The 15,122-nt window shown below is 40.1% G+C and overlaps 2 protein-coding genes across 3 annotated transcripts in view; one reads left to right on the top strand and one right to left on the bottom strand.

Annotated features, from left to right (window-relative positions):
• IMMP1L (inner mitochondrial membrane peptidase subunit 1) overlaps window positions 1-13,425 on the top strand; it is a 28,900-nt gene extending 15,475 nt beyond the window's left edge. Inside the window, exons 5-6 of one of the 2 annotated variants that reach the window (XM_042882656.1) lie at window positions 8,691-8,801; window positions 13,262-13,425. In XM_042882656.1, the coding sequence (XP_042738590.1) occupies window positions 8,691-8,801; window positions 13,262-13,330 (180 nt within the window). In that variant the 3' untranslated portion in view covers window positions 13,331-13,425. Of the gene's footprint in view, window positions 1-8,690; window positions 8,802-9,509; window positions 10,388-13,261 lie in introns of those variants that run through there. The other variant, XM_042882657.1, reaches the window with a different exon arrangement.
• A 751-nt stretch (window positions 13,426-14,176) lies between these two features.
• The window catches only part of DNAJC24 (DnaJ heat shock protein family (Hsp40) member C24), a 29,689-nt gene continuing 28,743 nt past the window's right edge, over window positions 14,177-15,122 (bottom strand). Inside the window, exon 5 of the mRNA XM_042882784.1 lies at window positions 14,177-14,975. Within this exon, the coding sequence (XP_042738718.1) occupies window positions 14,851-14,975 (125 nt within the window). The 3' untranslated portion in view covers window positions 14,177-14,850. The remainder of the gene's footprint in view (window positions 14,976-15,122) is intronic.

The raw sequence follows: 15,122 nt of genomic DNA, 5'->3' as shown, positions 1-15,122 counted from the left end.
GCTGCTTTGGGCCCTGTATGGCACGTGATGCTTCCTTTGTATGTTACAGGTTAGAGCTTAGAGCAGAATAATAATGGGAGAAGTGATGCTATTTGGATGAGGAGAAGAGTTTTTTTTTTTTCCCATATGCTCTTAAACACTTTAAAATGTAGGAAAGAGGAATTTTTCTTTTCCTTGCCCCTCTTATTAGGATTTGGTGTGGAATGTGAAGGCTGGCAATTTTTCTGGGTTCTTTTGAGATTTTGTGCATATTGCTGGTGTTCATACATATCAAGTATATTTAATGCAGTAGACTTTTAAGAATGCATAACGTGTTTTTGCTGCATCAGAAGAGATATGGTCGGAACTAAAAGAGTAAACAACTAATTTAATTAATGCGGTATTCAAACCTGATTTCAATTATTTAAAAGTGTTTTTGCAGACTTATTCATTTAATCATAAAATGTAAATAACAAGGGTTAGAAATTATTAAATCACAGCAAAACTCTGAAATGGTCCTAAAATTGTTTCGAAAGGCTAATTTTCATATTTGTGTTTTCTATTTCCTGTTTTTAAAAGTCTAACACAGGCCAAGGTTTATAATTCAGATTGAGTATCTCATTTTATTATTTGAATTTATTTTAATGCCATTTACTTTAGCTTTAATTTCTTTAGTACCATATGTTCTTGTGCTGCGGCTCCTATTTACAGATTGAAAAAGTGAGGGGCAAGTCATCAGATTAAAGCAGCCTGTATGTCGTAAACCAGCAATATGGTAAGCTTTCGTGTCACTTAAACAGAAGTAGTACCTAATAATGTCACTTAATACAGCTAGGGTCTGTAAATAAGGAACCGCCTTTTGCAAGTCATGGTGATAAAAAGCTGAGATACAAATCCATATCTCAGCAACACTCTGCTAGTAATCAATCTCAACACAGCACTAATGCTGTGAGACTAGCTGATGTGGGGGAAGTGTGTTTACCTTGTGCTAAAATGAGGTTCATTGCGGAGATGGCATCTCCTCATCCTGTGGTTAACTCTAGAGCTAACATAATTCTGAAGATAATGCATCTTACTGTGTTTGCAGACCAGAGAAGTGGTCTTATGCAGTGCTATTAGCTCTTACACAGTCCTTGTCAAATGCTGGAAGGATACTGTATGGGTTCTGAGAATAGTGTCCTGTTAACAAAAAACGACACAGTATGTTAATCTCTGTGCTGTACTGCAGAAAGTGGCTGGGCAACTGAAGGGGCAGGTTGGTATTTCAGAGTGCTCAGTTCCATTCTCTTTAAAATACAAATAATAAATAAGTATAACAGAAGATATGCTGTAAATGAAGCAGCCATTGTGCTATCTGTCTGGTGGGAAACTAGAACTGATTTTGCACATTCACTTAGTTTGTGGCTTTGTTGAGTTTGCAGATCCCTCCATATCCCATCATGACTAGAGCTATCTTGAATCATCTGAGTAGTCATTTTAATCAAAAAACTGACTTGCCGAAATGAAAATTCCCCAGAGAAAAGAAAGAATACTATTAATCCTTTCAACAGTATTTCCAGGCTTTCTTCTGCTTAAGCAGATCAGTCTATTTACCCCCGCAGTTTTGTTTTTGATACCTCAGGAGCATACGGGTGACCCTTCTGATCTGACACAGCAGTGTAGCTCAGGAAGGGAGCAGCAGCAAGGGCTCAGCGAGTCGCCACCAAGCTCCCTGACGTCTCAAACGTCTCTTTCTTCTCCACAGCCCTGCACCAGGTCAGCTGCTCTGAATGCAGGTGGCCACACCAGGGCAGGAGTATTGCCCAGGCCCCGACACAGCCCGGTTCTTCTGTTCAGCCAGTCCATTCCTAGGGGAAACCATAATGAGATCTCCTGTTTGATTTGAGGGCACGTTGTTTCAGGATCACCGATTTCTGAATTTGCAGCACTGTGTGCTTTTCCCCTGTGGAACACAGTCTTTGCTGTACTGGTTAGTTCGTGTTGGACCCACAAGATTCTCTGATTGCATTATTCCTCTCATCTAAATCCAGTAATAACTTCTAGGAAGCTGTGCTGGATGATGAGAGCTACTAATCAGGGGCTCACTGAAGATTTGGAGTGCAAGCTTTAGTCTGCCTACATTGTGTTTGTGTCTGAGGCTTTTCTGACTCCCTTAAATGATGGAGATCACGCAGAGGCCTTAGGCAGACCAGCCAAAATTCAGATCATGCCTTATGGAACAAGGAGAAGGTGCCTGTAAGATCCCTTAGCCCTGCTTAGAGCATTTACAGGTCTTTGTTGCTACCAGGCTTCAGGCTTCTTAACTAGATCGCTGCGTTACAGGGAAGCATTTACCAGCAATGGCAGCGTGGTCTGTGTTGCGACCATAAGTTCTGGTTGGGCTTTGAACCAGGAGGTTTTTTTTCTTGAAGCTGTACTTTAAGGTGACTGATTTCCATCCTTCTTAATGGTTGCCGGTAAGAACAGTCTATGCAAAAGTAAAAAAATTATCTTTACCATATTTGTGATCTTTTTTTTTTCCCCAAGATATTGTCAGGAGAGGTAATAGTGGTCTGGACTAATGAATCCTTGAAATAGATTTTCTGAAATAGCTTTTATGCTGATTTGGATCAGCATAATTAACAATAAGCCTTGCATCTGAATATGAAATGAGAGTACATCAGAGGTAAAGCAAACAGTACATGCAAGTGTTCAAACAGTTATTTACCACAAGCAAGATGTTTGCAAGAGCCAAAAAGTGAAACTGATAGAGGACGTATTTTGTCTTCATTTAACTGGCACAGGCATTTCTGATCTGAAAATGTTTATGACCTTCCCCATAGAGTACGTAGTGCAGTGTTGGACAGTCCCAAAATAAGAGCCCAGGAGCTACCTGTGTATTACATGAAATTTAGAAGAGCAACAATGGAAACAAAAAGCCAAACCTATTCAAATAACCAATGCTTTGCCAAATTACTGCAACAGCTTCTCAAAGTTGTTTATTAAGGAACACTCCGTATGTCTGCAGGATAGAGAAGAATGCTTTAAATTAAAATCTGAGTTAGCATACCTTGGCTTCTTCATATAAAGTTTCCCTGTAGTATATGTTGACATTGCCACCATTGAAGGTTAAGTGATTTTAATATTGGTTAGTAATCTATTTCAAAACCTAAAAGTAGACGAGTCTCCATATCATACCTCTTTAATGTTTTTACATTAAAAGGAACAATTTTTAATGTTCAGAATGAGTCTGTATTTCATCACAGTGAATTTAATTTCTGTAGAGAACCGCATCAGTGTTTCATTGTCATCTGGACAAGGTCGTAATGAATTCTTTTTTATATACTATATAAACAACCCGAGCTAAGTACACAGTATGTCTTATGCATAAGCAGCTTAAAGCACTCAGTAAGTAAAAGGAAATCACTGAGGGCGAATTCATTTAAGAAGTGTCAAATTGTAAGTCATTCACCTTCTTATTATGCTTAGTTGGGAGATGCTGATTTAAGATCACCTGCACTTTCAGACTTCCACTGAAGTTGCTGCCATTTTGTAGCTTTTGTCAGCATGAGAAAGTTAAAGAGACATGTAGAAGCTTAACACTGAGTTTGAAAATGCTGTGCTAATTAATGTCACTGGCTTTTATGGATGTGGTGACTGTGTCTTAAAGTGCGTTTTTGATAAGCTTGAAGAAATGGTGTATTTGGATCATTAAAAAACAGCATCTGCTAAGTATTATTCACTCTCAGCTACGTGTTAATAAATAAAGGATTAAGGAAAGTTATGTGAGATTCTAAGTATCAAGTGAGAAAACTCGACTCTTGCATTTCTGTGCTGTATCTTTTATCCCAAATAGATGCAATTTACTTAAATAAGGCAATTTAATCAGTATTTAGTAAATTTGTCACTTGATATTGTAGATTCTTTCATCATATTTCACTTTAATCAAGAAAGGTAACACCTGTGGTTTATTCACAAAAGCTTCTTTTGTTAAATGAACACCCGCAGGCCATGAAGCAATTACATTTGTTGCTTCTACCAAAGTAGGAGGCACTTAAATAGACCTTAGTAGGGACAGATGAGAACTTACAGACTTTATTCTTTTGTCCAGCACTGAGATTAGTTCTTATCACAGCTCAAGAAGGAAGCCTCTGAACTGAAAAGAAAAGATGGGAATGATTTAGTTCTTCTGAGGTTTAAAACTCTGATATTGCTGGAGGTGATGTGAATACCTGTGAACTTATAAGAGTTCAAGCTTCATCTGCTCCCAGCTGACTGTACGTACTGGTGTTCTTTGGCACACACACTGCTCGGAATTCCAAAATGAGAGACTGTGAGAGATTCATGTTTATAATTCTTCACTTGTTCATTACAGATCTGTTTATCCATCTTTGGGATCCCCCAAAATACTCCCTCACGACCCCCAGACCAAAAAAGAAGAAAACACAGTAGCAGGAATTTCATTTAGATGGTGATTTTTATTTTCTTTTTTTGGGGGGGTGGAGGGGTGAGGAGGGGGGACAGACTTTATGATTTCCTCTCTTACTTGCAGTGTCTTGGTTTTCTGGTGTTGCAGTAAACACCGTGTCTGTTTCATCCCCTGGTTCTGCAGTGAGTGAGGTTTATCCGAACTGAAACACTGTAAGCCACCAATAAAAGCTGGGCTCCTCTGAATGATTATTTTGCCCTTCTGCTCTATCTGCTCCTGTAGTAGGGCCCTCCCAGCCCTGGGAGGGAGAAGAGGAAGAGGCATGTGTCTAATCAGCGTCCGTATTCTCATGCATATAAGCTGCACCTCAGATAACCGGTTCTCCCTTGGAGCTGTTGTTCCTTGAAAATAAATCCTCAGATAATCTGCACAAAACCAGAGGCACTGGGGCTACCGAGGCAAAGACAGGCTGCGGGAGATCAGAGGGAGCGTGGTTTGGATGGACCTGTGCTGCTGTGGGATTGCTGCTTTGTCATGCAAGCCACCAGTTCTGTGAAAATTCAGTTGTCAGGCTTGTGGGACCTGGGCTTCTTAGAGCTGGCCCGTGTGTGACGTCTAAAATACCATCCAGCTGGGCTGAATGCTTTTGGCGTTCTTGGCAATACTTCTGAAAACATTACTGTATTCACAATGTGCTGCTGCGTAGCGATGGTAACTGGTATTTCTTACAGTCCATCACCTGTAGACACCAAAATGCAACAGTGTTGTGAATTGTCAAGTGAGCAGCTTTCCCACTGTCAGAAAAAGGAGCAGCAGCCCGTCAGTGTATAAAACCAAAAGTGCAAGTGTTGCAGCCAATTCTTTTTTCCTTTGCTTACACGTGTATCATGTCACCTGTGTTTGGTTTAACATTTTCAAGTAATCTGTATGGTTCCTGTACTCCTCGTCTTAATTCCAGGTTGTAGTGAGGTGCCTGGGTGATGGACAGGCATCGTACAAAGCTATTGTACTGCACTATCTCTAGATTAATCCTCCATGTGACAGTACAGATTTAGAGGTGTATGGCCCTGTCATACTTCAATGGGAAACTACAAAAGTTACCAGAAAAGGTGAAATTCAGGATTTAGGTACATACTTCATTGAAGACGTTCTATCTGAAATGAAAACTATGAACATCTTATTTAGGTAATTAATTAGTAATTATTAGTCATGTTAGAAGTAGTAAGTGGTATACCAAAGGTGGCAAAAGTTTTTGTGCTTTTTTTCTTTAATTTTTTTTTTTTAAAGCTTTTTTGGACTTTGGGTGCATGGAAGATGGGAAGATCTAGAAGCAGGCCATTAAGTAAAACAGGAGCTGTAGACTCCTGTGTATGAAACGGTAGCATGTTGCAAGAAGTGATGTGCTCTTAGAAATGTGAAATGTTAATGAGAGTTTGTTGCCTTATTTCATTAAAAAAGTTTCTTTTTGTGGTAATTCATGATTCCCTTCTTGTGCAATTGCTGAGATAGACAGTCTCTCAAAATGACAGTAGTTTGGTGGTCTGTAATTCTGGAAGTTGCTGGGCATGAGATGTTTGCATTGCACCTGAAAAGCAGAGCCTTGTGTAAGGTGTGGGCACAGTGAGTGCACTGCTCATAAGCAGATGGACGTCCAGCTACCCTAACTATTGCTGCTGGACATTCTGCACTGACTTCATCTCACAAATCTTGAGGGAAATAGGAATGGCAGCACATTCTCAGAGACCTGTCAGAAATTGTTGGCCTACGTAGCTGCGTGTGCTTTGCAGGTCATTTGTATCTGGACAGATTCTTCTTTAAAAAATGACTTAGTGGTAATTTTTTTTTAATAATCACTTGGGTAGCTTCCTTTGCCTTTTTCCTAGGTTAGCCTTTAAATTAATATGACTGATGATGCTAGCTCTGCATTGCTACTACACATCCTCAGTAAGTTTATGTTTGAACTAAGAATTCCTTTACGATGCAACAGTTAAAATGCTTTTTAAGATTTAAATTACGTTCACATTTTACTCCTCTCTGATGTTGCGGTTCAAACTCATTGCTCTTTAATTGGATTATATTGTGTGTTTTGTAAAAAGATCTGTCTGTACAAATTTTTTTATGATGAAGGTGAATCTGTTTTCAGCCTCAAGGCTGGCTTGGTAGCAGCACTGTTTCTACATACTGGTATACTTTCTGTGAAGGGCAGGTGATGATGGACCAAAGTGTTGTTTTGTGATGGAGACATCAATCACTTCTGTTAGCTCTGACATGAGGAAAACAGTACCACAGAGAACTTGAAGATGCCATGCGGGTTGCAGGTTTTAATTCATCATTACTGCAAGCTCGATTTGCAACTGCTGCATAAAAAGAGAGGTGGGTGCACTCGGCTGAGAAACACCAAGGTGCTTTGGACCTACTTATCTGACTTACTAGGTAGAAGGAAGAAGACCCGAGTGGAAGCCATCTCCCAACTTACTGCAAACTGACCCTTTTGTCCTGCTAACGTAGCCGGACTCCTCTGTGTCTGCCAACAATGGACAAACCAACCATACTTTTCCAGCTCCAGCAGAACAAGGCAGTCCTTTACACAGGTGACTGTGGAAGAAGACAGCAGCAGCAGGTTTCAAAAAGGCTTAAGCATTCCTGGTCAGCAGCTCCGCATACAGATTCTAGTGCGAGTAGGCAGGGATTTACGCTCTGACACGCCTGATGCACGTATCCCAGACACTAGAGAAATATGGAGAGATGGACAGGCTCACATATGCTTTTCTTGATCAGCATCTTTTTATGCCACTGTTGGAAACAAACCAAACTACTGGTTCTCAGTCAGTATGTTAAACATTTGCCACAGCTCAACAAAAGGACAGTTGGATAGGTTGCCACCCTCAGCTCCTAGGCAGGCAGGAACATGGCTAAGCAAAGAGCCAAATAAAGGCCTACTGAAATATAAGATTGCCAGTATTCCCTGGCCAGGTACCTATAAGTACCACTGGTTGCACTTCATTCTGTTTTCCTCAAATGCTTATGAAAGGGACTTGGTTTTAGTCTTAATGGTTTACATCCAAGCTTTACTGGAGTGGTATTTCAGTCTTTTCAGTCTGTTATCCTAAAATTCTGCATACATAGATGACTGTATTTAAGAGACTGTGGGTCTTGTTTCTAAAATATTAATGTTGACAGTACTCAGGCTGTTTTTCTTGAGGTCTGTGATTCTCGTTTCTCTGTATTTTGCTCTGAATTCTGGGCATAGTAACATTCCATGTACGTATTTGGTTTTGGAAAAATGCCCATTACCTTTAAGGTCCATGTCAAATACTGTCTAGATGGGGAATGTGTTGCTACTTTTAATTTTTCAGGCTGCTGTACAATTTTGGAAAGATTAGAAAACCAATTACTAAATGTTTTATTTGGTAACTTGTAAGAGGTTATCTATACCTAAAGCGTTTCCTACAAAAGTCAAAGTAGGGGCATATTTTCTGAGCAGAGATCTTGAGTTTAAGACAAATCATGGTGACTTTTTCACTTACAGAAGCTTTGTGCTCTTACCTAGCTAACTAACACAGCTATGTTGCTAGTTCTCATTTTGTCATCGGGTTAGTCACTGAATGCCGTTCTTCTACGGTCTGTAATGTAGTTAAGGCATAATATATATAGGCAATGAAAGGTCTTTGTCATATAGTATAAGGTCACCATCATTAATTTTCAAATTATAAAAAGGGATTTGCTGTTTTGTGATCATCATTATTGCAATATAATGTGTTGTGGATTCTGCCTGCGCATAGAATGAACTGTGATCTTAATTAGAACTTTGACAAGCCTACTCCGATAAAATGATGAGATTATTCGTAATTGATGTCACAATCAATTACCAGTTAGTTCATCATGAATCTACTAACAGGTCTAGCCTTGGTGCTGGCCCCAGGATGTTGATGAGTGTGTGGCTGCCCTGTTCATGCTGTTACAGCGACAGGAGGGCAGATTTTCAGTCAACATCCTAATGACCTCTTTTGAAGTCTATTAAATTAATGACCCTGTCACATTGGTCTAACCTCTTACATCTTCATTTTGGATTTTTTGTTGCAAACCATTGTTTTTTGAGAACATGATAGAACAGATACTTCAGAGCACTCCCTCTCATCCCTCCAAATCTGGCACTGTGTCTTATTAGATAAAATAAAAAGTAGTTTATTATACAGTCATGAAATATAGAAAGCAGAAATTAGGCTATGAAAGGCAAACCGTATGCAATACCTTTCTATTCCGTTTTCTCTTTACATTTCAATTCAATCCTGCTTAATCATAGGTGCCTAAAGGACACGTTTGGTTAGAAGGTGATAATCTGAGGAACTCTACAGATTCCAGGTGCTATGGACCTGTTCCTTATGGACTGATAAGAGGACGCATTTGTTTTAAGGTATTTATAGTACCTAAAATATTTGCATTAATATATGTGTAATGCGTGTTTCTTGGGCACTAAACTTGCTGCCTTAAGTGTCTGACCAAAGCAGACCTGAAGGAGAGCTCAAATGCACTGGACACTTGCTGTAGGGGGGTAACATAACAATGTTTTGAGGTTCGGTGGGAATTCTTGAGCAAGGATTTGGTTTTTGAGAATCCTTCTTTGAGCAGTCGCTGCCTTTAAGAACTGACAATTATTTTGCAAGCAAAACCAAACTGTATACAAATATACACACACTGCTGCATGAAAAGTATACTCCATCCTTAATGTGATTTTTGCTTTTGCAAAACGGCGAAGGGCTGCTTCCTACTTTTGTGTTGCTGTAGCTTGAGAAATGTACTTCCGTCATGGAGAAACCAAAGGTGGAGGTCCTAGGACCTGCATACATAGCTTAGACTTGTGGACTGGCCTTGCTAACTCTGTGGAAAAGAGCTTTAACAGCGAAGTCAAATCTGTGCTGCTGCAATCATCCTCTACTTCTATACTAAAAAACCAAAAACTCTTGAATATTGTATAAACCTACATGGCTCCTTCGTCTGTTTCAGCAAGTCTAAAGCTTTATTTCGCACTAAGCTACCTTTTCATGTTGTCTGCATTATTAATTTAATCATTTACCAAGAAGAAGGAACTAAAACAATCTCCTCACCATAACAATTCTAACAGGAGAGGGAGAGCGTACTGCATGGACTTACAGGCTAGCTTTTCAAGAGCTAGACTTCAAATGGTATCATTCAGAACAATTATTTTGAAAACTATTCTCCATGTATTGCACAACAACCACAGATGTTTAATTTGTGTCGTATTACGAGTGGGGGGCGGGTTACATACACAGAACTTTGTTAAATTAGAAATATTTACAGTTTTTATGAAGGCAACTTGGGACCTTTCAAAAAATGAACAAAAAAACGTTGCAGTTCCTGACTGTGGTCTCTAACTGCTCATGAAACACTCACGACCACCATTAGGTTTTGTCTGACCTGTGTTCTTTATAGATAGCACTTGCTTTGAGCTCTTCCCCAGTCTCTGTTAAGGGTTCCTTCTTCCTTCTCTGCACTGTTTGCCTCGTCACTACCCCAGAGCAAAAACTGGTTCTAAATAAGGCTACTCTTCTGAATAAAGTCTTAGCTTGGATTATTAACTGTCAGAATGCAGATGATGCTAACATACTGACCGACCTCCTAACGGGAATCTGGCATTTGTCATCAAATAAATACATAATCTCCAACCGATGTGCTACTTTACAAAAAGTGGTGTTAACTACTTTAAGGAGACTATTAGTAAATAATGGCTATATCAGTAACCTATGTTGTGTGGACAGCCGTAATTTTTCACGTTATCCCTCCACAGCAATAGTTTTGTGTTCAGCTTCAGTGCCACCAAGCAAGATGTCTGAGAGGCTTTAAATGAGGTGACATGACTGAATTCTAAGTTGTGGAAGCAGTCAATGACCTTGTAAAATGAATGGAACTTACACTACGGATGTTACGTACCAAAGTGCTGTAGAACTCAGAAAATTATCTGTTTAAAAAGAGTATGCAATCAGTTGATTCTTGATTAAAATAATCTTTTCTTCTTTTTAAACATTTTTATGACAGTTATTACATGGTGCGAATAGGCTAGTGATTATTAACATTTTAATGAGATTTAAGCAAGAATGAGTTTATTCTTCAGAAGTCTGTTTATAGTTTGCGTTGTTTATGGTGATTCACATCAGACTACATCTAGCTATTGTATGTTGCCATTGATCATTACAGTAAAAGGCCAGTAAAAGCACAGTAAAAAAGAATATAGCTGTTCCGCATGGTTGTAGCCAAGAAAATATAGTCTGATAAATGTTTGGCATCATGAAAATCTCTTACTGTCTTGAGAACAGAAGCTTAACTTGGTTTATTTTACAGTGGAAAGAATTAACCTTTATCTGTGAAGTTTAGACCTATGGTTCCCAGTGTTGGTGCACCAGCTTTTAACTCAGAGGGAAGTAAATGATACTTGAATACATTTGTCTTGTTTCATTCTTTCCAGCATATCAACTGCAGTTTTAATAGTTAAGCTCGTTGCATAAAAAGGCCACTGAAAGATAAATAGATGCATTTGCAGTAAAACCCCACCGAGGGGAGGACTCCCTTCTTTGGAAAAGCATGAGTTCTGTCTGTCCTACACAGGGCAGCCTGTGCATTCCCTGGACATACGCTTCGTGTCAGAGCTAGACTTGCTGAGTATCTTCAAAAGAGCTAGTTATCCCCATTTATGCCCCATCCATCAGATCAGATTTATGTTGGCCAAACCAAAGGGGGCAAAAGGAAATAGCCACTAATTGGACTAGCCAGTTTGAACCAACAAGTCAGAGTCAACTCCTGTTGGAAATTATGACACGCAATGGCATGTCTTTGTTTCACACGGAATCTTGTTCCACCTTCTTTCCAACTGGAAGCAGTGTTTCAGATTTCTCTCCTGCATGCAAACTAGACAAACCATTATTTGCTTTCTAACTCTACCACTACGATTACTGTGATGAATTTGTAACTGTATCTTCAAATAATATTTAAAACGCTTCTGATTACTGTCACTGAAAGCAAGTCAAGTGGCAGAAGGTGTGATTTAAGTTGTCTGAAATTGTATTTGTATAGTAGTGCATGGCTTCTCTCCTCTGGGCCTTTACTCGGATGGGTTTGCACTCGTAATATGGAATATTGCTACCTCCTTTTGCTCTTGTCTGCTCTGAGGCCAAGCAAGGACATGACAGCCAGCCTGCAGCCAGCGTAGGTCTTTCTGCAAAACTTTGCATTGTTTAGCTTTACTGCTAGCCAAACTCACAGATAGCCTTCTGTTACTCTTTCATAACGCTCTGTACTTCTGCAGAACTTAAATTAGCTCACTGGTCAGTGTGCATGTAGAGACGTGTATTTCTGTCTGTCAGCAGATGCTCCTCATGACCTTCCCTAGCTGCATGTGCTAGAAAAAGACGTGTGTGTTCAAAGATACTTGTTCAACAGAGCTTTAAGCCATTTTCAGATCCAGAGAACTCGATATCCAGGCAATAACTCATCCTTGTATTTTCTCAGGGCCTAGGTACAATCTAATTGAGTTGTTGCAACTTACCAGTGCTAGAAGGGGCCTGATGGATGCAAGTTCATCCAAGCTTCCAGCAGTGCACTGTCTAAATGTAGTAGTAAGTTGATGCTGTTCCTTCCTTCTCAGTCTCTCATTCTTACCTGCCTTCGCCTCTTCTGTAATATAGCAGTAATACTGAGGACAAGTCACAGAGACTGAGATACTGAACCTTGGCACTGTGCTTCCCCTTGCAAGCAGAAAAAAATACTTTTAAAATTCATGCAGAAGGCAGTGAGGCTCCTTCTGTGCTGTGAATATTCCATAAATTCAGTTGAATAGGAATTTACTCTTCCTGACTGCATACCTTCCTTAAGATCAAATCTGAAGGAAAGATGAACAACATAAACATCATACTAACAGATGTTTTGGGAACAAGATAGCACATCATCTTTCTGCGTTCAGGTTGCTTTATTTGAGCAGGGGCTGTGAGATTTTTATAGGATTAGAGCCACAACAGAACATTCATTCTTCAGCACTGCCTCTTTGCCTTCTTTCTGCTGATCTCCCAGTGCTATCTTTGAAAGAACATGGAGTGAAAAGAGAGGCAGTCAGAGGAGACACTGTAAAAGACTATTCTTGATTTCACATTACCTTTTTTTGCATCCAGGACCAGCCAGCCTACATGTAATTAGTGACTGTGTGTAAGAAAGTTCTCCTGGGAGCACTGAGTAGTATAAACATCTGTAAACATCTGAGTTCCTTCTTGTGAGCATCGCTCTGACACTTGCGCTTGTACCTGATTCTGATTTGTGCTCTTTCCACTGTCACATTCTCAGAGGGGCCCCTTGGTTGAGGGCACTTCCTGCCAGCAGGCACTCCTCCCCTCTGTACCTTTTTGCATGGTATGAGCTTACCTGTAAGCCTATGGGATTCTTTGTTCAAGCTTCAGTGTACTTCAGATGCTCATCTTAAAAGTACCAATGTGTACCTCACAGAAACACTTTCACTGAGAGGTAACGGTCATGCTATTTTCCTCTCCTAGATGAATCAAATATATATACCATGTCTTTTAAGTTAACAGTTGAAATTAGAAAATATTTTCTAGGAATGTATTTCTTTTCAAGGCTAAAAAAAAATATTGTGCTTTGGGAGCTCTCCATAGGAAGGCATGCTGTCTGTTAAATGATGTTGTCTCCAGCCACTACAGAATTAGGATTTCTCCTGGTATACAGTAAATATTTCTCACACAGGTGGGAGGTTTCAATCCTTGTGTTATAAAAATGATGCAGGTTATGAAAACTTCCAACAATTACAAATGAAAGTACCGAACTTCGAGTTGTGATAAAAATCTCATTATTTTACAGATATGGCCTCTGAATGACTTTGGATTTCTACGTGCAAGCCCCAACGGCCATAGATTTCTTGATGACTGAAAGAATTAAATGACTGTTGCCAGCTTGCAAAATATTTTCTACTGAAACTAATGGAATTATTTTTGTTTAGAATAAACACAAGTGTTAGTTGACAAGGATGTCTCTTCTTTCTGTGATTATATCTAACTTTAAAGTGGGAACGACACACTGCTGTCATCATCAACGGTGATATGCCTCTTCTTTTGTTTCCTCTGGCTGCTTACAGTAAGTGCTGGATTTATGAAAAAAAGTTTTGAATTTTACTAGAAGGCAAAGGTAACTCTGACTGTGAACAAGCCATGAAGAAGGCGATGCGTTATTACACCGTCACACAGCCAGAGCCACACACAGGCTATACCTACATCAGCAAGTACTGTGGCATGCTAGGGCTTAAACAGAAAAGCTGTGGATCTGATACCCATTTATTCGCATGTGTTTTGTAGGATTTTCCTTGAGCTTGCTCCACTTTGACCCAGCATGCATGCCCAGTAGGAGTCGTATAAGGAATGAAGCCTGCATTTGTTCAGATGATGGATGGAGTCAGTAGAACAGTGCACTCCTGGCTCTAAGTTGAAAAGCTGATGTAGGTGCAGTGTTGGTGAACGAGCACTGTACGTGCTCTTTGTACCAGGAGAAACACCCAGCCACGTCTGCAGACCTCTGTCACCTCTTTCTAGGGTTCAAGTCCTTTTCGAGGATTTAACAGAAGCTAATTTAAATGTTTAGCATTGAAATAGAAAATATTCCTGTATGGGAACTGTTGAGTCATGGCCTGAACCACTGATGGAGAGCCTGGGGAAAGGACCCGGTCAGTCCTGGGAGCACAGGTGAAGGCAATTCAGCTGTGTGACTGGAAGCAGTGGAGCCTGGCTGCACCTCTCTTAGACCTCATTTAAGGGCTGACTGCCACTGAGGAAGGTTCTCTTTCTGGAGATTCCTCCTTTGTGGAGTTTATCCCTCTGAGCCTAGATCTTTGGAGACAAGTGAGCAGTTTTTCCCTTCCCTTATAACACCTTTCCATTGTGTTACTCCCTTTGTCGTTACACCTCTTGTATCAACCATTCCATCATGTTGATCCTTCTGATTGTTACAATTTCCATTTCCCATTAATACCCCTGATTCTTCATTATCTTCAAAGCATTCTCACACGTATGCCTCCTGATTAAATTTTGTCATCTGAGACTTTAAAAGGATTTAACTTACTTAAGAGGGAAGGCCTGAGCTGCAGTCGATGAAAGACAGAGACTGAAAGAAGCCACTCTGTTGTTTGCTGGGAAAGAAAGGTTGTTTAGATATAGTCCAGGTGTACAGAACTCAGTGTTGGGTTCTGGAAGTTTTTTATAAATAGCAATTTGGTTGAAGAGAAAACAGAACAAATAGAATGTCTTTAAAGATAGGTCAGTAAATGGGCACGCTTCCTGTCTTGAGACAGACTGAGCTTGTTCTCGGAGCATCCCTGTTGTCCCGTTTGTCCTGTGAGATGCTGTCCTGCACGTCCAGTGTTTTGAAAGTTCCTAACTGGGTGTGCTTGTGTGCAGCACTCACTGCAGGATCTCAATAACAAGGGAACATGTGTCACAACAGACCAAAGATACATCTTTGCTTTCGCTCTTGGAGACGGAGTAACTCCCACCGCATCGGCATGGAAGGGTGTAACACTGCTCATCTGCCAAGGAAAGGAAACAAAAATCCCTTCAGTGCTCAAGATGAATCGGGATTTATTCTGGATTATTATTTTACAGAGCTGCTCTTGACAAATTGTGCATGACCCCTCACTGCTGGACTGTGAATGCAGTACTTATGCTGTATTCTT

This window comes from Lagopus leucura, unplaced genomic scaffold (assembly GCF_019238085.1).
Source record: "Lagopus leucura isolate 7727_CA_CO unplaced genomic scaffold, USGS_WTPT01 Super-Scaffold_100035, whole genome shotgun sequence".
In the NCBI taxonomy this organism is placed as follows: Eukaryota; Metazoa; Chordata; class Aves; order Galliformes; family Phasianidae; genus Lagopus; species Lagopus leucura.
This window is presented reverse-complemented; position numbering and strand designations above follow the sequence as displayed.